Source organism: Lepidochelys kempii, chromosome 5, assembly GCF_965140285.1.
Source record: "Lepidochelys kempii isolate rLepKem1 chromosome 5, rLepKem1.hap1, whole genome shotgun sequence".
Classification (NCBI taxonomy): domain Eukaryota; kingdom Metazoa; phylum Chordata; order Testudines; family Cheloniidae; genus Lepidochelys; species Lepidochelys kempii.
The window spans coordinates 26,968,457-26,992,882 of record NC_136384.1 but is presented as its reverse complement, the minus strand read 5'-3'; the positions used below and the strand labels follow the sequence as shown (position 1 = coordinate 26,992,882).

The following is a 24,426-nucleotide window of genomic DNA, read 5'->3' as shown; positions in this document are numbered from 1 at the left end:
ATGTTTAAGAATAACCACAAAACCTTCAAGCAGTACTAGTGAAACCACTGAATTTCTAAAATTGGCTACAACAGAGATTCATACTTCCAAGCAACAATCAAGTGTAAAGTACAAAATGCAGTCAACAGAATTTTTGGCTTATTGGCATATTAACTAATGTTTTTACAGCACTTTTGAGGATGTAAAATGCTATATAAGTGCTATATATTGTTATTATTACAACTATTATTCAGCAGATTTGGCAAAGTGCATAAACCTTAACAAAATTGTGCTTAACTTACTTAAATTAAGGGGCATAATTAAAGTTACCACTGACTTCAATGGGAACAATAGCTAATGTGTATAACACAGCCATTAATATTAATAGGCTGGATTCTCCAGTCTGCTAAGTATGTGGCACAACATGGATTTAAAGAAGCGAGAGATCATCAGTGAAGAATGCCTTTTGCCAGGGCTCTCCCCCTGGTGTGCCTGCCTCCGACACCAGCCAACCCCTCCACCACCAACATAGGAGTGAGGAGTGTTGGGGGTGTTTTTGTTGGAACGGCCATGTCAGAGTGAACCATCCTCCACTGGTGTAAGGTCCCTGAGTAATCTTGAGATTTAGTGCATGTGCAGTAGCCTCCCACACACTAAAAGTTCAAATAGGAATACCTCAAAAAGCATTATGGAACTTTTAGTGACCGGTAGCAGGGTCCACTCAGCAACGTACTACAAGGCAGGGTAGAGCACTGTACATTCACACCCTGGCTTGTTGCGAACAAAAGTCTCCACAGAGACAAGGCCAAACTCACTTTCCCTCCATCTCACTGCATTTAAGCAGAGCTTGGGATCCGTTCCAATGAGACAGCACAAGGCATGAAGATATTATACTTCATACTATATCAAGTTAAACACTTTGAAAAAATGAAAATAGTCAGACATTTTAAATAATTCAAAGACAGTTCCATAAACTCCACTTCTTCAGTAGGAAATTTTTTTTAAAGAAGTAAGCAGCAGCAGCAATACTTCAGCCAATATGGTCGCCAGGGACGAAGGCTTCACTGGCTAAAACATACGATTTTATTGGCTGTTGAAGAAATGGAATTTATGGAATCTTCTTTGTTTCTCCTTCTCTCTCCAAATCTTGTTGATGGAAGTTTATTAACCAACTTTAAGAGTCTATCTGCCTATCTAGGCTTTTGTACAGAAACATCTCTGAGTGTCATGTAGTAACAAGTCAGGTCAACATCAGGTTGTCTGTTAGTGCAACACAACTGACCTGTGATAACTTATATTTCTGATATAAAAATCTGTGAAGATAATAATTTGAGTTGGAGTCATCAAGAACATAACAAGAACGGCCGTACTGGATCAGACCAATGGTCCATCTAGCCCAGTATCCTGTCTCTGACAGTGGCCAGTGCCAGATGCTTCTGGCAGTTGGAAGTTTAGGACAGCCCAAGCGTGGGGTCGTGTCGCTGACCATCCTGGCTAATAGTCATTGATGGACCTATTCTCCAAGAACTTATCTAATTCTTTTTTGAACTCAGCTATACTTTTGGCCTCACAACAACCTCTGGCAATGAGTTTTTCACACAACACAGAGTCAACCTGTGGAAGTATTTCCTTATGATTGTTTCAACTCTGCTGCCTGTTAATTTCATCAGGTGCCCCTAATTTTTGTGTTATGTGAAGGGGTAAATGCCACTTCCCTATTCACTTTCTCCACACCATTCATGATTTTATACACCTGTATCATATAGACCTCTATCAGACACCCTTAGTTGTCTCTTTTCTAAACTGAATGGTTTCAGTCTTTTTAATTTCTCCTCATATGGAAGCCATTCCATACCCCTAATCATTTTCGTTGCACTTCTCTGCAGCTTTTCCAATTCCAATATATCTTTTTTTGAGATAAAGCCACCAGAACGGCATGCAGTATTAAAGGTGTGGATGTTACATGGATTTATATAGGAACACTATGATATTTTCTTTTATCGCCCATCCCTTTCCTAATGGTTCCTAACATTCTGTTAGCCTTTTGACTGTTACTGCACAATAAGCAGATGTTTTCAGAGGACGATCCACGATGTGGCCAAGATCTCTTTCTTGCATGGTAACAGCTAATTTAAATCCCCAGGAAGAATAATTTAATTCACAATATGGTAAAAATCCTGTGTATTTGGGGGAGCAGGATACTGTGATTTAAAATATCATTTTACCATGATATATGAAATATTGATATAGTTGCTGAAACTTGTAAGATGTTCCGAGACTACTAAAGCAAAAACTGCAGCATAACCTAGCAATAACAACATCTAGGGAAAATGCAAAGAGGAAATCAAGTCTGCTTGCTATCGCATTTTTACCATTAGCATGAAATGACCTACTGGACTTGGTTCAGCTGGCGTATAAACTTTCCCACCTCCACAGAATATATAACTGTGATTTGGGACACCTAGGATGATTCATTCATCTGACCGTTGTAAATACATGAGCAAAGGAAAAATTCAGTTTTTGTTAAGCCATTACTAGCAGAAATTATTTAACTTAAACAAAAAATCATACCACTAGCTAGAAGTTGCCAGTGGTAGTAGGAGTTTGCTGCATGACTAACATTTGTAGAAAAAAATTATTAGAACAGGCTTATTACTTTAACATGTTTTCATTTCCAAGGGCTCCATGGTGTATGAAAATCTATGACACTCTTTCTTCCTTCAGTCCTCCCATCAATTTTCATTTATTGAGTGACTGTCATAAAATCAAGCGTCACCAGTTACCAAAGAAGTGCCACAATGGTCCTGAAATGCACACCTAGGCCGCTTAAAGATTATACAAAAAAAGAGTTTAAAACACAACAGGGAAAACAGAGTTGTGTGTGTTACCACAATGCTTGTGTAAAAGCTCCACATATCTCTCTCCAGCAGAGATGGCTGGAGGATGACAATTTCATTTCACAGCTTCACAGGAGAGATCACCCTCAGAAACCTTCCTGTTGAAAAAAAACCATTACTAACCTTTTGTAACTGTTCTTCAAGGTGTGTTGCTCATGTCCATTCCATACTAGGTATGTGTACACTTCATGCACAGTTGCCAGATATTTTTTTCCCTTAGTGGTGTCCATAGGGCCGGCTTATGCGCCGGTATCAGGGACACCGCCAGCCCTGCATCCCCTCTGTTCCTTCTTGCCAGAAATTCTGACAGAGGGATAGGAGGGTAGGTCATGGAATGGATGTGAGCAACTTATCTTGAACAACAGTTGTCATAAATATAAAGGGAAGGGTAAACCCCTTTGAAATCCCTCCTGGCCAGAGGAAAGCTCCTCTCACCTGTAAAGGGTTAAGAAGCTAAAGGTAACCTCGCTGGCACCTGACCAATGAGGAGACAAGATACTTGCAAAAGCTGGGAGGAGGGAGAGAAACAAAGGGTCTGTATCTGTTGGTATGCTGCTTTTGCCGGGGATAGACCAGGAATGGAGTCTTAGAACTTTAGTAAGTAATCTAGCTGGGTATGTGTTAGATTATGATTTCTTTAAATGGCTGAGAAAAGAATCGTGCTGAATAGAATAACTATTTCTGTCTGTGTCTTTTTTGTAACTTAAGGTTTTGCCTAGAGGGATTCTCTGTGTTTTCAATCTAATTACCCTGTAAGGTATCTACCATCCTGATTTTACAGGAGTGATTCCTTTACTTCTATTTACTTCTACTTCTATTAAAAGTCTTCTTGTAAGAAAACTGAATGCTTTTTCATTGTTCTCAGATCCAAGGGTTTGGGTCTCTGGTCACCTATGCAAATTGGTGAGGATTTTTACCAAACCTTTCCCAGGAAGTGGGGTGCAAGGGTTGGGAGGATTTTGGGGGGAAAGACGTGTCCAAACTACGTTTCCCAGTAAACCCAGTTAGAGTTTGGTGGTGGCAGTGGATATTCTAAGGGCAAAGGATACATTAATTTGTACCTTGGGGAAGTTTTAACCTAAGCTGGTAAAAGTAAGCTTAGGAGGTTTTCATGCAGGTCCCCACATCTGTACCCTAGAGTTCAGAGTGGGGGAGGAACCTTGACACCTACTTTTCCAAAAAACATCAGTTTCCTTTCCTCCAGCATGTAGGCACCAACCTCTATCTCCACAGCAGACCAAAGGTAGACAAATTTGAGAATGTGTCATGATGGCCATTGACAAGTAGGTGTGAAGACTGTCAAGTGCATTTTTGGCCAGAGGGGTTTAGGATGAAAGAGAAAAAGGAGAACTGTAACTCCCTCTTTTTCTTACTGGCAGGGTAGGTGTTTTTAAGAGATATCTTAAAGTTAAATAATGTTGCATCTGCTTGGCCAAATCATATAATTCCTGTCTGTGTCCTCATTGTTCCCTACCATTCACAAAAGGAGGTGGCTTAGAGGAAGGAATTGTAATATTGATTGGAGCACATGCAGTCCTTTTCTCTAAGAAAGCACTGGTGCATTATAACCTAAAGTGTAATAAAATTGTGGGCAGATGCTTTTAACCTAGAGAGCAGACCTGGTCAGATCATTTTCGACCAGTTTCCCATCAAAATATGCTGTTTTGTCAAAGCCAAAATATTTTGCAGAGATATATCTACTCTTCTTCGAGTGCTTGCTCATGTCAGTTCCGTGCTAGGTGCGTGCACACCACGTGCACAGTTGCCAGAGATTTTTTTCCCTTAGTGGTATCCATAGGGCTGGCACTAGTGCCCCCTGGAGCCCCTTGCGTATGTGCTGGTATAAGGGGTGCCGCCAGCCCCACACCCTCTCTGTTCCTTCTTACCACCCATGATGGCAGTTGGAACAGCTTCTTGCCTTTGCAAGTTTCAGAGTAACAGCCGTGTTAGTCTGTATCCACAAAAAGAAAAGGAGTACTTGTGGCACCTTAGAGACTAACCAATTTATTTGAGCATAAGCTTTCGTGAGCTACAGCTCACTTCATCGGATGCATTTAGTGGAAAATACAGTGGGGAGATTTTATATACACAGAGAACATGAAACAATGGGTGTTACCATACACAGTGTAACAAGAGTGATCAGGTAAAGTGAGCTGTTACCAGCAGGAGAGCGGGGGGGGGGGGACTTTTGTAGTGATTATCAAGGTGGGCCACTTCCAGCAGTTGACAAGAACGTGTGAGGAACAGTGGGGGGGGGGGCGCTAATCACATCAGCCACACTATCTGAGGCTCGTTCACCTGCACATCTACCAATGTGATATATGCCATCATGTGCCAGCAATGCCCCCCTGCCACATACATTGGCCAAACTGGACAGTCTCTACGTAAAAGAATAAATGGACACAAATCAGACATCAAGAATTATAACATTCAAAAACCAGTCAGAGAACCACTTCAATGGCTAGATTGTCGGGCTCAACGGGTAGTGATCAATGGCTCCATGTCTAGTTGGCAGCCAGTATCAAGTGGAGTGCCCCAAGGGTCGGTCCTGGGGCCGGTTTTGTTCAATATCTTCATAAATGATCTGGAGGATGGTGTGGATTGCACTCTCAGCAAATTTGTGGATGATACTAAACTGGGAGGAGTGGTAGATACGCTGGAGGGGAGGGATAGGATACAGAAGGACCTAGACAAATTGGAGGATTGGGCCAAAAGAAATCTGATGAGGTTCAATAAGGATAAGTGCAGGGTCCTGCACTTAGGACGGAAGAACCCAATGCACAGCTACAGACTAGGGACCGAATGGCTAGGCAGCAGTTCTGCGGAAAAGGACCTAGGGGTGACAGTGGACGAGAAGCTGGATATGAGTCAGCAGTGTGCCCTTGTTGCCAAGAAGGCCAATGGCATTTTGGGATGTATAAGTAGGGGCATAGCGAGCAGATCGAGGGACGTGATCGTTCCCCTCTATTCGACATTGGTGAGGCCTCATCTGGAGTACTGTGTCCAGTTTTGGGCCCCACACTTCAAGAAGGATGTGGATAAATTGGAGAGAGTCCAGCGAAGGGCAACAAAAATGATTAGGGGTCTGGAACACATGAGTTATGAGGAGAGGCTGAGGGAGCTGGGATTGTTTAGCCTGCAGAAGAGAAGAATGAGGGGGGATTTGATAGCTGCTTTCAACTACCTGAAAGGGGGTTCCAAAGAGGATGGCTCTAGACTGTTCTCAATGGTAGCAGATGACAGAACGAGGAGTAATGGTCTCAAGTTGCAGTGGGGGAGGTTTAGATTGGATATTAGGAAAAACTTTTTCACTAAGAGGGTGGTGAAACACTGGAATGCGTTACCTAGGGAGGTGATAGAATCTCCTTCCTTAGAGGTTTTTAAGGTCAGGCTTTACAAAGCCCTGGCTGGGATGATTTAACTGCAAATTGGTTCTGCTTCGAGCAGGGGGTTGGACTAGATGACCTTCTGGGGTCCCTTCCAACCCTGATATTCTATGATTCTATCTCTTTGGTCACTTGATTACAGACCTAAAAGTGGCAATTCTTCAACAAAAAAACTTCAAAACCAGACTCCAACGAGAATCTGCTGAATTGGAATTAATTTGCAAACTGGATACAATTAACTTAGGCTTGAATAAAGACTGGGAGTGGATGTGTCATTACACAAAGTAAAACTATTTCCCCATGTTTATTTCCCCCCCTACTGTTCCTCACACGTTCTTGTCAACTGCTGGAAAGGGCCCACCTTGATTATCACTACAAAAGGTTCCCCCCCCGCCCTGTTCTCCTGCTGGTAATAGCTCACCTTACCTGATCACTCTCGTTACAGTGTGTATGGTAACACTCATTGTTTCATGTTCTCTGTGTATATAAAATCTCCCCACTGTATTTTCCACTACATGCATCCGATGAAGTGAGCTGTAGCTCACGAAAACTTATGCTCAAATAAATTGGTTAGTCTCTAAGGTGCCACAAGTACTCCTTTTCTTTTTGCCTTTGCAAGGCTTTCCTAACCTAGTGGTTTGAGTTTTATTCCATTGTATATAGTTGTAATTAGTCAGTTTTGTTACGAAGTTAGTGTTTAGAGTGTAGGTAGTTATCCTGATCTTAGAGGGACGTCATCCCACAAACTGGCTATTCCCCAGTCTCCAGGATTCAAGCCATGCTCCACCTGTGGCAAATCTATGCCTGTGAGCAACCCGTATTCAGCCTGTCTAAAGTGCCGTGAAGAAGCGTAAAATCTGCAGGGGCTTCAGGCCAAGGACTGAAAAAGATAGACATTTGTTTGAAGACTCTGTTGATGGAGACAGCCTTCAGACCATCCTCAGAGCCATCCTGCTCCAAATCAGTGCTGAGTACTTTGGCCTTGGTGTGAAGTGTGCTGCTGGCACTATGGTCCTCCCCGCACTGTTCATCTCTGGTGCCAAGGAAGAGAGACAAGAAACAGCATGAAGAGAGAGGGCGCTCTCCAGCACCAAAGAGGGACAAAGGGGAGCAGCTGACATGATGAGACCCACGCCAGGCCACTCGTCCTCCCCAGAGCTGCAGTTGGCTCTGGCCACTCTGTTGAAGGTCCTGAGCCCAATTCAGGACCCACCTCTGACTCCCAGGACCTGTTGTGCTGTCTCACAACTGCGGGCCTCCTCAATTCCTTCCAGGCTGCGAAGGACTAGATGTCCCTGCCAGTTCAGCTCACTCCCCAAGGGGCCATACCTGCCAAGGCTACCAGGGATAGAAGAATTCTTTCAGCTCCTCCACTTCCAGCACCAAATTCATGTTACCCACTTCAGGAGTTCCTGATGAGCCCTGAAATCATCTGGTGGGAGCAGGTTCAAAGGATCTGCTACCGCCTCGTCCAGGGACGATGAGGAGGAAGCTAGTGCTACGGGAGGGGTTGATACTTCCTCTGAAGGCGGTATCATGAATTTGGTGTTGGAAGCAGAGGAGCTGAAGGAGTCCACCCACAGCCTAATTAATATCTTGGCAGCAGTGGCTACCTCCAGAGTGGCCCTTCCAGTCAATGAGGCAGTGTTGGGACCAGTTAAGGCCATTTGGAAGACCTCTTCCTCTCTGCCCTATTTCTCTAAAAGGGTGGAGAAAATGTACTATATGGTGGAACCCCAAAAAATAAGGAGGCCAAGAGACCGCATTTCTTTGGAAGGAATGGTTATTCCACGGGCAGCCTCCAACTCCGTATCTTGAACCACCAGGCTTTGCTAGGGAGGTATGACTTTAATTTGTGGGAGTTGATGGCCAAGTTCAGAGACTCCCTACTGCAGGAGTCGAGGCAGGAGTTCTTGGCCATCCTGGAGGAGGGCAAGACTGTGGCCAGAGCCTGACTCCAGGCAGCTCTGGATGTGTAAGACTCGGCAGCCAGAACGATGGTGTGTGCGGTCACCATGAGGCTCTGTTTGTGCTCCAATAGTCGGGCCTCTCCCAGGAGGTGCAGCAGTTGGTCCAGGACCTCCCCTTCGAGGGCAATGCTCTGCTCTCTGAACAGATGGACGCCAAGCCATATAGCTTCAAGGATTCGAGGGCCACGTTGCACACTCTGGGCCTGTACGCACCCCGGCCTCCAGGAAGCATTTTAGACCTCAACATCCCTCCAAGGTTTTAGGGGCTCCAAGACAGGACTCCTATAAGAGAGAAGGGAAGGGGTAAAAACATCACCAGTCCATGCCTTCTGACCCGGCCTCCCAGTCGGGTTCGAGCAGATACCCCAGTGGGTTTAGGCAGGCCTTTTGAGGGTACGGCATACCAAACTTGAGACAGGATTCATCCCCTCTTTTGTTTTTGGACCACTTGTTTCCCTTCCCCGCTGCACGGTCCCATGTAACATCAGACCTTTGGGTGCTCAGTACTGGGTCAGTTGGATATACCCTGCAGTTTTCATCCACCCCTTCCTCCCCCACCAACCCCGTCCCTCTTCACAGACCCCTCTCATGAGCAACTTCTCGTATGGCAGGTAGAAGCCCTCCTACTTGTAGGGGCTGTAGAGGAAGTTCCTTGAGATTTGAGAGGGAAAGGATTTTATTCCAGATATTTCCTAATCCTGAAGGCCAAAGGGGGCCTGAGGCCCATCCTGGATCTGCACCGCCTCAACAAATATCTCAAGAAGTTGAGGTTCCACATGATCTCCCAGCCTCTATCATTTTCTCCCTGGATCTGGGAGACTGGTACGCCGCCGTTGACTTAAAGAATGCATATTTCCACAATTCTATCTTCCATGTACACAGGTGGTTCCTCCAGTTTGTGGTGGACCGACACCACTACCAGTTCACTGTGCTCCCCTTCAGTCTGTCGGCAGCCCCAAGGCTTTTTACAAAGTGTATGGCAGTTCAAAGGCTGTTCGTAGATTCAGGTTCAGCACAGCATTGGCGTAGTATAGACCACCTGTCAAGTGCTGGTCCTGTTAATAAACTGCTCCTCTCATGGGAGGCTGCCTTCCTATGGCAATTTCTTCAGCCAGGTGGGTTTCCAAAATCAGAGCCTTAATTTCTGAACCCTTTTATACAGCATTCTTCAAGGACAAGGTCTAGTTTCACCCACACCTGGCATTCCTACAAAAGGTGATGTCACAGTTCCATAACAATCAGGATATTTTTCTGCCCATCTTCTTTCCAAAGCCTCACAGAACTGAGGAGGAATGACAGCTGCATACCTTAGATAGGTCCTGGCCTTCTACAATGAAAGAACTAAGACCTTTCGCAGGTCGACACGGCTTTTTGTAGCAGTGGTGGATAAGATGAAAGGTCTGCTGGTGTCATCCCAGAGAGTCTCGTCCTGGATAATCACCTGCATCTGGGCTTGCTACGAGCAGGCAAAGGTTCTGCCTCTGGCCATCATGACAGCTCATTCTGCAAGAGCCGAGGCTTCAGCCGCAGCATTCCTCGTGCAGATACCAATCAGGACATCGGCAGAGCCACGACTTGGTCATCCATTCACACCTTCATGGCCCACTATGCCATCACCCAACAGGCCCATGAGGATGCCAATTTCGGGAGAGCAGTGTTGCAATCAGTACATCTGCGAACTCCAAGCCCACCTCCTGGGATACTGCTTGTGAGTCACCGCGCATAGAATCGACATGAGCAAGCACTCGAAGAAGCAAAAACAGTAACTAACTTTTCATAACTGTTGTCAAGGTTCCTCCCCCACTCCGAACTCTAGGGTACAGATGGGGGGACCTGCATGAAAACCTCCTAAGCTTACTTTTACCAGCTTAGGTTAAAACGTCCCCAAGGTACAAATTAATTTTATCCTTTGTCCTTGGAATATCCACTGCCACCACCAAACTCTAACTGGGTTTACTGGGAAACGTAGTTTGGACACGTCTTTCCCCCCAAAATCCTCCCAACCCTTGCACCCCACTTCCTGGGAAAGGTTTGGTAAAAATCCTCACCAATTTGCATAGGTGACCACAGACCCAAACCCTTGGATCTGAGAACAATGAAAAAGCATTCAGTTTTCTTACAAGAAGACTTTTAATAGAAGTAGAAGTAAACAGAAGTAAAGGAATCACTCCTGTAAAATCAGGATGGTAGATACCTTACAGGGTACTTAGATTCAAAACATAGAGAAACCCTCTAGGCAAAACCTTAAGTTACAAAAAAGACACACAGACAGAAATAGTCATCCTATTCAGCACAGTTCTTTTCTCAGCCATTTAAAGAAATCATAATCTAATACATACCTAGCTAGATTACTTACTAAAAGTTCTAAGACTCCATTCCTGTTCTATCCCCGGCAAAAAAAAAAGCATACCGACACACACAGACCCTTTGTTTCTCTCCCTCCTCCCAGCTTTTGAAAGTATCTTGTCTCCTCATTGGTCATTTTGGTCAGGTGCCAGCGAGGTTACCTTTAGCTTCTTAACCCTTTACAGGTGAGAGGATTTTTCCTCTAGCCAGGAGGGATTTTAAAGTGGTTTACCCTTCCCTTTATATTTATGACAGTAGGTATCTGCTTTTAGTTAGCATATGGTATCACTACCATCTGATCATAAAGTTCTAATTGTGTCCCCAATTCTAAAGCCTGTGTTATTTTAATGACTGTTTCTTTTAACACTGCTAAATATAAAATGTTGACCATAAAAGTCTTAGATTAACAGCAAAATACTTCCTGCTTAGGCCCCTATCCTGTACCACTCAGGTCAGTGTAAAATACCCATTCACTTCAAATGTGGATGATTGGACCCTCAGCTACAACATTTAGTGGTTCCTGCTGGTGGTAAGTTTGAAAGATAGGAGGACACCTGAAATAATTAAAGCATCTCTGTAAAGCTGTGTTAAAGCAAACAGTTCACAAAGAGTTGAAAATCTTTACAATGGTTGCTTCAAGTTCCTTTCCTCAAACTCTTTTTTTGAACCCTTCAATCTGTCTTCAAACCCTCTTCACCCTACTGAAATTGGTACCACCAAGGTCTATAACAATTTATTCCCTGCCAAATCTCAAGGTCTTTACTCCATCTTCATCCATTGTGACTTCTGTCACAGTTTCAGGGTTACTGCACCTGTATTCCCCCTCCATGGTCCTTTTAGAACACCCACTTAAAGATTAAGAAAGATAAGACACTTATACAAATAACATCTACAGTTACACTATCTAGGATATAAGATGTAACTACCCATGTTTCAGGACACAAGCCTACCACCAACTGCCTGGAGATAGGAACAAATTTCCTCTATTGGCCTGTTATTGCATAGCTGATCTTTGTGGACACCTTAGTTTGAAACTGGCTACTGCTGGAGACTGGAAAGCATACCAGATGGACTGTTCTGGTCTTGTTTCAATATGGCAATTCCTAAAGTTCTATAAAGGAAAGCGATATTGTCTAGTAAGTCTTATTTTCATTGCCTAACTGATTTTAACTAAGATTAAAAAACATTAAACAACCAGTCCTAATAAATCAATTTTTGTCAGTTTTTTCAGAATAATGGTTCTGTCAGAATGTAAGTAAAGAACTTTTAAAAATGTTTTAACTTCCTTTAAATAATTCGTTACCGTAGCTAAGCAATGTAGTTAAATAAATAGATCATTTATTCTCATTTTTTAAAAAACAGGTCAATCTTTTATTACAGCAATGTAATATTTTATTTAATTTTATTTAATCTTCACTACTAGTTTTGAGACTTTCAAAAAATAAATGTTGACTATAAGCTGTGTAATGAGTATGTTTCATAAAGCATTTCAAAACTACTGAACGAGGAAAAACGTCTCATTTAAAATATTCTCCCACACCTGATTTATTTAAGTATGGCTTTTTCTTATTGTACTTTCAAATAAAAATGAAAAAAGTCTGCCAAATACAGCAGATCAAGCCAGAATTATTGTGTTTCTATCCAGAGGCTTTTACATAAAGAGTAGCTAATTAACATGCAGGTTTCTTTTCCTCCTTCCTCTGTTCTTGCAGAAAAGTTTAAAATGCAAGAGGATCAGCCCCGATAAGACTTATAAAAAAGACTTCCCCCGCTTCTGACTGTAGAAGACAGAGGTTAAAGTACAATCATTTTCCTTTACTACTTAAAACCAGAGTGTCTCATTCCAAATGTTTTCACTGCAATTTGAAGTTCATAGGTCAAATTCTTTTAAATTATTGTTACTCATCGGCTAGGATTCATTCACTAAAGAACAAAGCTGGCTTCAGGCAAATGGTATGACTGTGAGGAGACATCACATGTATTATTTGTGACTAAGAATGTGAGGGTAAACCACAACTTTCTTGGTTCTGTGCCCGCTGTTTATTATAAAGGAAAACCTCAAAGTACAGTGTCTATTATAGCCATGACTTGATAATATGACATACTTGTTAACCCTACCACTATGAATCAGGACCAGATGAACTCTAACCCAGTCATCACAATTACAGAATTATGAAAATTAAAGGAAGGGATCAGCAAAAAGACTTGGACCTAGTAGTCGCCTCTGTTAAAATTATTTTAAAAACCAGGAATGGGGAAAAAAGATTAAATATGTAGCGAGGGATTTTTTTTAGCTAATGCAAAGAATTTTCTATTTTTCTCATTAAGTGAATAATCACCCATGGGGAAATATATATAAAAAAAAGCCTGGTCAAATAACAGATTGTTAAATGGATTAAATTGTTAAATGACCAAATGACTGGAGGATAGCTAATGTGACGCCAGGTTTTTAAAAGGGCTCCAGAGGTGATCCCGGCAATTACAGGCCAGTAAGCCTGACTTCAGTACTGGGAAAACTGGTTGAAACTATAGTAAAGAACAAAATTGTCAGACATATAGATGAACATAATTTGTGGAGACAGTCAATGTGGTTTTTGTAAAGGGAAATCATGCCTCACCAATCTACTAGAATTCTTCGAGGGGGGTCAACAAGCATGTGGGCAAGGGGGATCCAGTGGATATAGTGTACCTAGATTTTCAGAAAGCCTTTGACAAGGTCCCTCACCAAAGGCTCTTAAGCAAAGTAAGCTGTCATGGGATAAGAGAGAAGGTTCTCTCATGGACTGGTAACTGGTTAAAAGATAGGAAACAAAGGGTATGAATAAAATATCAGTTTTCAGAATGGAGAGAGGTAAATTGTGGTGTTCCCCAGAGGGCTGTACTGGGCCCAGTCCTATTCAACATATTCATAACTGATCTGGAAAAAGGAGTAAGTAGTGAGGTGGCAAATTTTTCAGATGATACAAAATTACTCAGGATAGTTAAGCCCCAGGCAGACTGAGAAGAGCTACAAAAGGATCACTCAAAACTGGGTGACTGGGCAACAAAATGGCAGATGAAATTCAAGGTTGATAAATGCAAAGTAATGCACATTGAGGGGGTCTAAATTAGCTGTTACCAAGAGTCACTGTGGATAGTTCTCTGAAAACATCCACTCAATGTGCAGCAGCAGTCACAAAAGCAAACAGAATGTTGGGAATCATTAAGAAAGGGATAGATAATAAGAAAGAAAATATTATATTGCCTCTATATAAATCCATGGTACTCCTGCATCTTGAATACTGTATGCAGATGTGGTCGTCCCATCTCATAAAAAGATATATTGGAATTGGAAAAGGTTCAGAAAAGGGCAACAAAAATTATTAGGGGTATGGAACGGATGCTATTTGAGGAGAGATTAATAAGACTGGGACTTTTCAGCTTGGAAAAGAGACGACTAAGGGGGAATATGATAGAGGTCTATAAATCATGACTGGTGTGGAGAAAGTAAATAAGAAAGTATTATTTACTCCTTCTAAGAACTAGGGGTGAACAAATGAAATTAATAGGCAGCAGGTTTAAAACAAACAAAAGGAAGTATTTCCTCACATAATGTATAGTCAGTCTGTGGAACTCTTTGCCAGAGGATGTTGTGAAGGCCAATACCATAACAGGGTTCAAAAAAGAACTAGAAAGTTCATGGAGGATAGGTCCATCAACAGCTATTAGCCAGGATGGGCAGGGATGTTGTCCCTAGTCTCTGTTTGCCAGAAGCTGGGAATGGGCAAAAGGGGATGGATCACTTGATGATTACCTGTTCTGTTAATTCCCACGGGGCAGCTGGCATTGGTCACTGTCAGAAGACAAGATACTGGGCTAGATGGACCTTTGGTCTGACCCAGTATGGGCACTCTTATGTTCTTATGATACTATACATTGCCCATACATACAGAAATAAAACATTATCTAAGAGAAAGAATACGAACAAAGAAATAGTGAATTTAAAAGCATTGTTCTGGTCACCAGAAGTTAAATAGGAAGAACAAGTGCAATTTTAAAAATACATGTTTTGCACATACAATCATTTAATTAAAGCCCTTTTAAAAATGAACACTCACTAAATGTATATATTTTCTATGCTTTAGGACAGTATATTTTAAAGGGATTCCTAATATAATTAAAATATCACATTATCTTGTATTATTTATACTGTGGTACTGCTCAGACACCTCATTTAGAACCAGAGACTTGCAGTGTTAAGCTATGTACAGACACATGGGAAGACACAATTCTGCCCCTAAGGAACTGCTGCATATAGTAGAAAGTATGCTGAAAAGTTAGATAATTTATGACAAACATACACTATATTTAGCATATTTTTATTAAACATATTTTGGGAAACGTTTGTAAAATGTTGCATAAATAAGGCACATTTATTTACATAGCAAAGTCCAATATACATAATTATCACAACTATTATATTGGCTATTTGTGTGCACAAATGACTAGTGATACATCTGTCTGGCAAATTTGTACATGCAGATTAGGCATAAACTACATGCCTATGTTTTTGGAAATCCAAGTATGAAAAAGCAAAGGTTCATCAGAAATGTAATATGATATGCAGAAAGGGCCCAAATTTGTGTGTCTCTATATAAATAAAAAATTACTTTAAAATGTATTCCCCATAGGATACCTCTTAAAAAGTAAGTTTCTTAAGCAGGGATAATGGCATGAAATTTATCATTGCCCAAGCTGTCAAGCCAGCATGGTGCTGGCTATTGCCCAAGCTCTCCCCTCTGCCCCCCACATCACTGTCTGGTGTATAAGCTAATAGCATTCTGGACTTATATCCTCCCCACTTCTCAGCCAGCTCTTTTCTTCCCCTGTAGATACGTTTTTAAACAATAAACTGAAACGAGATCTGCCCACCTGACACAGTGAGCCTTCTATACTACTACTATGTTTTAAAACTTTCATGTCTATTACATTACAGGTGTCAGGGATGAAACCTAATGTCTCATCAATTAAATTACTTAGCCAAATATACACTGGAGTACCTACATATCTGATGGTATGAGTGGTCATATTTACTTCTTTATGAAGGGATATTTATATATTTTAAGTAAAAATATCTGAATTTAGACTCGGAATAAATTTCATCTTCAGCACATGTGAATCTCCAAATAAGAAAAAATCCACCATACTTGGCATCTCCATTATAGTAACCTCTCCAGAATTATCCTTTTAAAGAGTACTACTTTTGGACTGGTAAATGTAGGCAGTATTGCATTAGTTATTTATTTTATATATTTTGTAACACTGGCATAGGTGTTATAAAAGTTAATATTTCCCAGTTCAAAGCCAGCCTCGGTCAATGGAGATCAAGAACTGTTGCCCGGTGATAGCTCAATGGTCTGTGTGAAGAAGTTGTACTCAGCTCAGAGGATCAGTGTCCACATCACAAATACCCATCACTGTTAACATACTATGGGCAACTTTCAAACTCTGCTTTTCTTAATTATCTTCTCATTACAGAAGTAAAACTTACATCGTGGCAGCATTGTCTAAAAGCATTGGACTGGGAGTCAAGAAACATGGCTTCTGCCCTTGGCTCTGCATGCTATGTAATCTTGAGCAAGTCATTTCATCTTTCCGTATCTCATTTTCTCCAGCTGTAAAATTGGATTATTGATACTTACCTTCTTTTGTGAAGCATTTGTACATCTACAGATGAAAAGTGCTACTTAAGAGTTAAATAATAATAAATAATTATTTGAAAAAAACACATTTTGCAGTGGCAATTTTTTATAAACAAAAAAGGCAGAAAATGTGGGCTATTGTTTTAGAATCTTACAAGTAGGCAAAGAGTTGAAGGAGTTTATTCCATAGTTTAAATGTCTGTATATGTAATGTATATGCACCCCCCACACACATATTATACATTAAATATTGCTGGTATAAAAATTTATGGGCAAGAATTAGACATGACAACTTAACTCATAAATGGCAAAACTATATTCTACAGGACAACCCAGACTCCTGACAGTTAAATCATTATACCACTACAAGCACTCGTGTTTTTATTTATGCCCCATTTTGGAGCAGACTTATTTTAGGAAAAAAAACCTATTTTTAGTATCCTTCCACCTATATAGCCAAGCTGCCTTAAGTAGATGCACAGGTCTTGTAACATGGGTCTGGCTTTTAGCATGTATACATACCTACATGATGGTGTAGTGTGAATCTTTAAAAATCTTGTAAATATTAATACATCCACATCAGACCATGCTACTTATGTCACACATTTTAGAGGAACATCTACTTCAGAAAGTGTTAGAGATTTTAAAAATATGTACTGGTACTCTTGTAATTCTCCACCTGTAAAGCCAGGATTACTTAGTACCTTGGAGTTTAACTGTAACAGATTTAGGACCAGGAGAAACAGTAAGGAATACATTTTAGACAGCTTTAAAAGAGTATTCTAGCACTGAAAGGTTAGCTTTTAAAAATGGAAATTTTAGAAATGTATACTTTTAACAATTTGATGTGTTGTACATACTGCCTTCATATCAGAGCTCTGACACACGCTTAATTTATTTATTATTGGCAATAATCCAGAAAAGGCAGAGAATGCTGTTAAAAATGTATATTTTCTGTTTATATCAAACTCCCAATGGCTTTAAGAAATATTACTTGTGTTTTTTAAAATTGTTTCCTTACTTAGAATAGGCTGGAGCAACCCAGTAGGGGTTATCCTCAGCTTCCTTTGCATGTCGTAAAATGGCCTCTCGGGGGTTGCTATCATCAGTCTTATCCAGTGCAATATTCTTGACTATGTATGATGACAATGTACCTCCATGAGTTCCAACACGGCCCCCACGACCTATAATTGGGAAAAAAAAAGAAAAAGAATATTTGAGAGTAATGAACACATAGACAAAATGTGAAGTACTGTGTTTGTAACACTGATCTAGTAGTGTACTGAACTTACATATTACTGTAAAGAAAAGAGATGTGGGAAAGAAAAGAAAATAGCATTTAGAGTTGCAGTCAAAGTAGTGTTCTATAGAATATTTTATGGGCCTAAACAAAACATTAGTCATTTTTGTTATTATTTATTTGTATGGAAGTAGCACCCCAGCCATTGTACACACACATAATAAAGACAGCATTCCCAGTCCCAAACAATTTACAATGTAAATATAATTTCATAAGCAAAATTACTTCTAGAACTCGGAAATAAGTTTCCCAAATTTCTTATAACAATCTGAAAAGACTAAACATGGGTTACCTGGTCCTGCTACCGGAGGTTCTGGTTTGTGAGATTTTAGGGGATCCAGCCTATCCTTTTCCAACTGTTTCCTGGTACTTCGTTGCCGTGGTTCACGAAACATTGGAAGGGCATGAGCTAAAGAGAAGATTCACAGTTTGGGAAAACAATTCTAAATGTTAGCAATCACATTTACTTTTACATCTTTAACCCCATGGGCCAGATTGCTTTTGACCCTTACATGGAGAGGATGCCACCCCTTGTGCAATGCCAGGGATGTCATTCTTACATACTTCCACATTGGCTTATCACAGTATATTTTATAGGGCTTTGTCCTGTCTGTTTTTAAAAGTCTAAAGCAACCAGATTTCCACAACTTCTCCAATGACTATTCCCTAATCTAATAAATCGCCGGGGCAATTTACACTTATTTAGCTCATTCCTCTGTTGGTCAGCCCATCAGTTGCCTGATCAACCACTTGCTCTTTTCTTAACTTCCAATTTTTCTACATCTTTCTAATATTGAGGTGCTGAGACATCAAAATTCCAGGCACAGTTTAACCGCAAAGTGACAGATGGAGAATTATCACCTCCCTGATCCAAGTTGTGATGCACTTCTACATATGCTGCCAAAATCAATTTTCCCTAAGTAATGAGGCAAATTTAGGTTGGCAGGACCTAATTACTGCTGTCAGAATTTGGCCAGGACACCAGGATTTAACACCTCTTGAGAAAGTTGCCCTGGTATTTTTAATGACCACAAATTGTCAGTGTGTTGTTCTTAACCTCTCAACAAAAAGACAGTATCTTCAGCAGCACAGTAGCCTCTAATGTGCAGGCACTGGCTCTATACTGAATCAGAACTATCCACTGAATCATCATTATCTCTTTCCGAGTTATTCTGGGAGGTCTGCTTAATTTATTAGACTTAATGAAATCACAGCCCAGATGATATGGCTGTGGATCTTTAGGAATAAATGTTTAGAGTTTATTTTTGCAGAATTCATGAAGTATGAAGTGTCTGAACAGTTTGTTGGCAAGTGACGAACTTGATCAGTTTGCACAGGGCATTTGAGATGACTAATGTACAGATCCAAGATTTTGCCATATGTGGAGTCACGCTTGTTTGAGGAAAATCCAGCTGAGTAATAATATGCCTGTATTTTAAAAGTAACACCTAATCCCTCAAGTGGCATTCCTGCATTTTAAGCAATCAGTATATGCAATTCTGAAATTCAAATATGGTTTATTGTGCTTTCTTGGTAAAAAGATGCTTTATGTTGCCTGTAACGAAGGGGCTTCTGAAAAGCTTCCAAACAAGCAACAAACCTACAAAAAAACCTGTCAAGTGAAATTCCAAATTCTATCAGTTTAGAAACATTTTCAGCGTATTTCTTTGTATGGATCTATTCTTACTAGGTCTCCACAATTATGTGCAAGAACGAACCAGACAAATCCTCATGATAAAGTTAATATTTTCAAAAATTAGAGAAATCCATATTTAGGCATCTAATGGTGGGATTTTTAAAAGCCCCTAACTGACTCAGAGGCTGTGGTCCCAGTGGATTTTAGGCTCCAATTTTTGAAAATTTGCATAATCGAAGCACTTTAGAATGCAAACATTAATTAATGAAAGTATAGACACTATTTCTATTATAGGCTGTTCAATGTTACGATTAAGGTTGCCTAAAATTACCCATTATAAAGCTCCTCTTTTGATGTGCTTATAACTTTGCCAAACTAACTGTTGATTGAGGCTGAAATTTTCCATACTGAAATTTGGAAAATTTCAGCAAATATGGGTTTGCTGCTTCCGAGAGTGAGGTTCCGGAAAAACAGGTAATTTTGCCAATGTTAACAATTTTTTTGAAGATTTCTTTGAACAGCCCTAGCATCTCCACAGTTTTTATTAGAAACTTGATATTCTGCAGGAGGATAGTTCTGAGTGGTGTTTTATCTGTTCAGACAAAAATTCCACATATCTTTGGCTGAGCTCTAAGACCTGGAAAATCACCACTTTCACATTGTTAGTAGAATGTCTTCAAAAATTTTCCTTTAAGTCTGTGAACATTCCATTGACATTGTGTATGCTCCCAAGTGTCAGAGATCTTCATCAACCTGCGCAGACCACCATCCTGTCTTTCCATGACTTCAAAGTTTTTATCTTTGCAATCTCAAAGTATTTTTCATGAAGTTTTTTGTATGAAATATATATATTTCATACAAAATAAATAAACTTTAAAAGGCCAGCCTGGATTTCTGAAGGAAAACTTTAGCCCATCCAGAATTTCATCAGATCAAGTCTGTATTTGCACCTTGTAAATAACAATATTAACAACTACACAGGGTATATGCAAGAACATTTTCATTTGACGTGTAGTATGGTGGACTAGCTTCTGAGCTATACCCACTCTCCTATGAAGTGTAAACGCAATATGGTGACAGTTTGACTTTTTGAGATGGGGACATATAAAGGTAAAAGCCTGAGAAATGAATAAGGGTCACCTTATAAATATATGTTTAAATTACTTACGTGTTATAATGTAATCCTGTGTAAGAGTCTCTGCCTGTCTGGCTTTTCGTTTTGTTTTAACCACACATAATTTTGCTCCCCTAGGATAAAAAATAAAGTGGCTTAATTTATTTATTTATAATAGAAGTAGAAAGTGTTTGTTCAAGATAAAATTCCTGCCAGGTTGAATAGTACTTTTACAAATGTATGAATACATTTGTGAGTATGCATGTAAGGGAGGCTAGAGCGGTTGATGAATTTGTAATGTGGCTTAAAGTCAGAGGTGGAAATGCATGTGGTAGTTTCATCTTATTCTTTGCTTGTTCACAACCCAAAAAACACCACACAGTCTGCAACTATTCAGCCCAATCATCCTCTCTTAAGCAGAAGAGTATTGGCGGTCTAAATGGAGATGCCCTGACAGAACTATGGGACAAAGCTTGCACAGGTCTTGTTGGAAGTAACTTAAATTGTAACCGACTTAAATTGGTGAGCTCCCTCTATTTATATAGATATATATCTGTGAAGGAAAAGGAAAACAATGAAACCAGGAAACTATCACAGACAAGAGTGCACCTCTTCCATTGAGACTTCAGGGTTGGAATGCTCCTGCATTTTACATGATTACCTAGTTACATTAAGACAGCTCTGAACTGTAAGCATCTTTTGAATTTAGAGGCAAGGTTCCTCCATTACAGGATATCTCCCACGCATGTAGAGAAGAGAAAGCACAAGAATTTGTTTATGTAGGAGCAGGAACCCAGGCTCTGATGTCAAATCACTACAAAGCCTTCAAAAATATACACAGAAAGAAAAAATTAAACTTGGGTCCCAGAAATCTTGGGAACCTGAGCTTGTCCCCATAATCAAGCATTCAGGTTACAACCAGCATCCGATATGAAATTCAGCCTGAAATTTAGAATATAATACTCCTTTGGCTGCTAGAGAGAGAAGCAGCTGAGCGTGCAAACGAACAAATCTTTGTATGTAAAGGAGGGAGAAGATAATCAGAAAATCATTTGTGCTTGCTCCATCTGCCAGCAGGGATAAAGTGTGCTGGACTGGCAGAAAAACTATGAGATGAGGACGTTAAATTCCAAACAAGGCAGTGTCTTTAAATTCATCCTGCCACTCTCAGCTGCTAGCTTCCCTTTTTATTAATTGCTTCTGCCTTTCCATCCTTTAAGTATGCAGTCACTGGCCATGGGCAGCAAAGAAAGTGAAACAGATGGGAAATTCTCTCATTCCATTCCTCACCTCTTCTCAAATTTGGGTTTTCAACATAACTGCACAGATCACTGAAATTCAAACTAAGAGTTGGACTCCTAAACAAAATGCTACTTCAGAAAAACAAGCATGACTACATTAAACAGTCTTTTTACAAACATCACTTTAGCAGTCTTTGGGGACAGTGAGGGATATGCTAGTTGGGCATTCTTAATGCCATTTCCACATAGTACACTGATGGAACCGCATGGAAAGTATTCAAAACCTCAGATAAAGTTCCAAATTTTAATATCCAAGTATACAGCGGAATCAAAGGCTCAATGGAAAATGCACTGCTTCTGAAAAACATAAGCTACTATTTTTGATTCACTGCCTCACAAATGATCATAAACTAATTTCCTCACCTTTTAATACGGTCAGTCTAAGGTTGAGAAAAAAAACATGGTTTTAACGATAATAATGTAAATATTAAATACCTCTGGCTTTTGATTGGATCATAGTATACTTTAGCCAATCCATTTCCTGTACCAACCATGATCTGGTTTAGCTTGGGATGCCAAAGACAACGCACAACACTCTGAAATAAAATTACATATTGATATTGGATCAGTGTTTTTGTGTCTCAAACTGTTTAGCTCTTGAAATTAGATTTAGCATACAACTTTGTAAGGGTTTTTTAAAGTAATTAATGAAGCTCTTTTCCTCTGAGTCTTACTTCATATGGTCTTTCTTCCCTATAGAACTAAAACTTTCACACGCAATGCTGCTCTCTCACTCATTGACTCTGCTACAACTTAAAAACAGTTAGTCTTCATTCGGATTTCTCCTTTCCCCAGGATGTCCTAAAGAACTAATCCAATTTCAGTCTCTGCCTGTAGTCAATGCCTCAGCCTATACTCCTGGGATGATACCTCCGCCCCTCTTTTGATCAGTACACAAACTGATTTTAGACTGTCAAGGCCTTAGTACCTTTTTGTTTTACACACACAACATATTCATCCATATGACATATCACTAGATATGCTCCAGTTCTAACAGAAATTAATTCAGGGAAGTCCTGTGGCCTGTGTTATACAAGAGGTCAGACTAAATAATCACAACAGTTCCTTTTGGCTTTATAATCTATGAAACTATGAAAACTAGATTTCAGTTTGAATTACAAAACCAAAATGAAAAATCTCTTTGAATGGTCAAATATTGACTGAGGAAGTAAATAAAGCAAAGACACTATTTACCATGAGGAACAACAAATCTTAATGTTCACCTAAACAACAGACTCTATGTATTTAGATAATTGGAGAGTGCTTATTGTTTGAGAGGTAACTACCTTATAAAGCGATAAACTAACTTTAAGACTGAAGGTTATAGTGTTGACAGGACTTGTATTAACTATATTATAAATGTATCTAGAGCTAAAAGGATTCATGCTCATATTATTATTTCATTGAAATGTGCTCAATCATCTTTCATAACCTCCTTCCCAAGCCTACTGTTCCACCTTGCCCAAGAGAACCTTTCAACCTGGACTAATCATTTGTTTATTAAATTATATTTGATATTGAGATGGGGGAGTGAGAAAGAGTGCTTTTGCATAATACATCTTATACAAGCCACAAAACAGGTGTTCACTTTAGTCTGAACAAGAGAAGTATAATAATTTAAATTATAATAGGGAGTGTAAATGAAACATAATACTGTAACTTGGGAGACTGGAGACATTTCAGGAAGTTAGTATACTTACTTTGGTGACCTATAAGTGAATGGCTATATATCCCCCACTGCCAATTTTCAAGCCTTCCACCCACCCAATACCTCCCTACCTCAATCCCAGTTTTCCTTCCCATTCCTGGCATAGCCCCAATATAATTTTGTTTGGATGTTAAATATGAGCCACGTGCTAATATGCTAGTGGAATGCCTGATTCTGAAAAACCATAAATCTGTTAAGCCCTAATCAGTTGGACCTTCTTTTGGCTATAAGATAAATATAGGCTTTTCTCAATTACTTATTGAGAAACAGGTTTCACAGTACTGAGCCTCAATGAAGTGGCAGTTAATAGAGCCTCCTGAAATGTCCCTAATATAAATCTCATCCCACACATCACACAGACACAATAGTTTTAAAAAATGACACCTCTCCATGCTCTTACAGGTATGCAAGGTTAAATATACAACCATATTAAAGGTCAAAGCTCATTTTACATGTAGCAACTAGTAGGGATGTAAAGTTAAATTTCTTGACGTTCAGGAGCTCCATAATCCCTGTCACTTGCTATAACAAGTTACCAACGCAGTCAGTGTAGGCCTGTTAATAAACTGTTTATTTTTAAAAAACAATTCTTATTTGTTGCAATATCAGTTATTACTCAAATGCTACAGTAATTCTAAAACAAACACAGCTAATAGCAGAATTCAAGGTTAAAGGTAAGTGGCCTTTTCGTTTATTAATATTTACTGCATGTGTTTTGCCAGCCTTTAAAAACTTTGTAGTTAATGCAGTTCACCACTTTCTTCTGTCAAGTAAATGTATTATATAGCATGGTACTGGACACCAGCCAACAAAAACAAATCTTGAGACATTGTGGCTCATGCACTGATGGGAATTGCTACAATTCTAGCTTGTCAAACATGCACAGCTCACTTAAAAACACTGTGGCACGTGCTTCAGAGCAGGCAGAAGAAACTGCCATAAAACACAGCATTATAAATCTTCTGAAACAGTAAAATGTCTCCAAGCTCTGAACAGTCAAGTAACTTTACTATATCACTGGTGTATAAATCTACTTTACAACACATGACAAAAAATACTCATGTCGATTTTTTGGATCATACACTACCCTGAAAGACTAAAATACTGA

The 24,426-nt window shown here is 39.9% G+C and overlaps 1 protein-coding gene across 3 annotated transcripts in view; it reads right to left on the bottom strand.

The window, feature by feature from the left end:
• The window catches only part of WDR70 (WD repeat domain 70), a 271,059-nt gene that overhangs the window by 1,916 nt on the left and 244,717 nt on the right, over positions 1-24,426 (bottom strand). For 2 of the 3 annotated variants that reach the window (XM_073343800.2, XM_073343799.2), the window contains 4 exons: positions 22,046-22,146; positions 20,364-20,443; positions 17,852-17,968; positions 17,281-17,443 (listed from right to left, as the gene is read on the bottom strand). In XM_073343800.2, the coding sequence (XP_073199901.2) occupies positions 17,281-17,443; positions 17,852-17,968; positions 20,364-20,443; positions 22,046-22,146 (461 nt within the window). Of the gene's footprint in view, positions 1-11,282; positions 16,233-17,280; positions 17,444-17,851; positions 17,969-20,363; positions 20,444-22,045; positions 22,147-24,426 lie in introns of those variants that run through there. The other variant, XM_073343801.2, reaches the window with a different exon arrangement.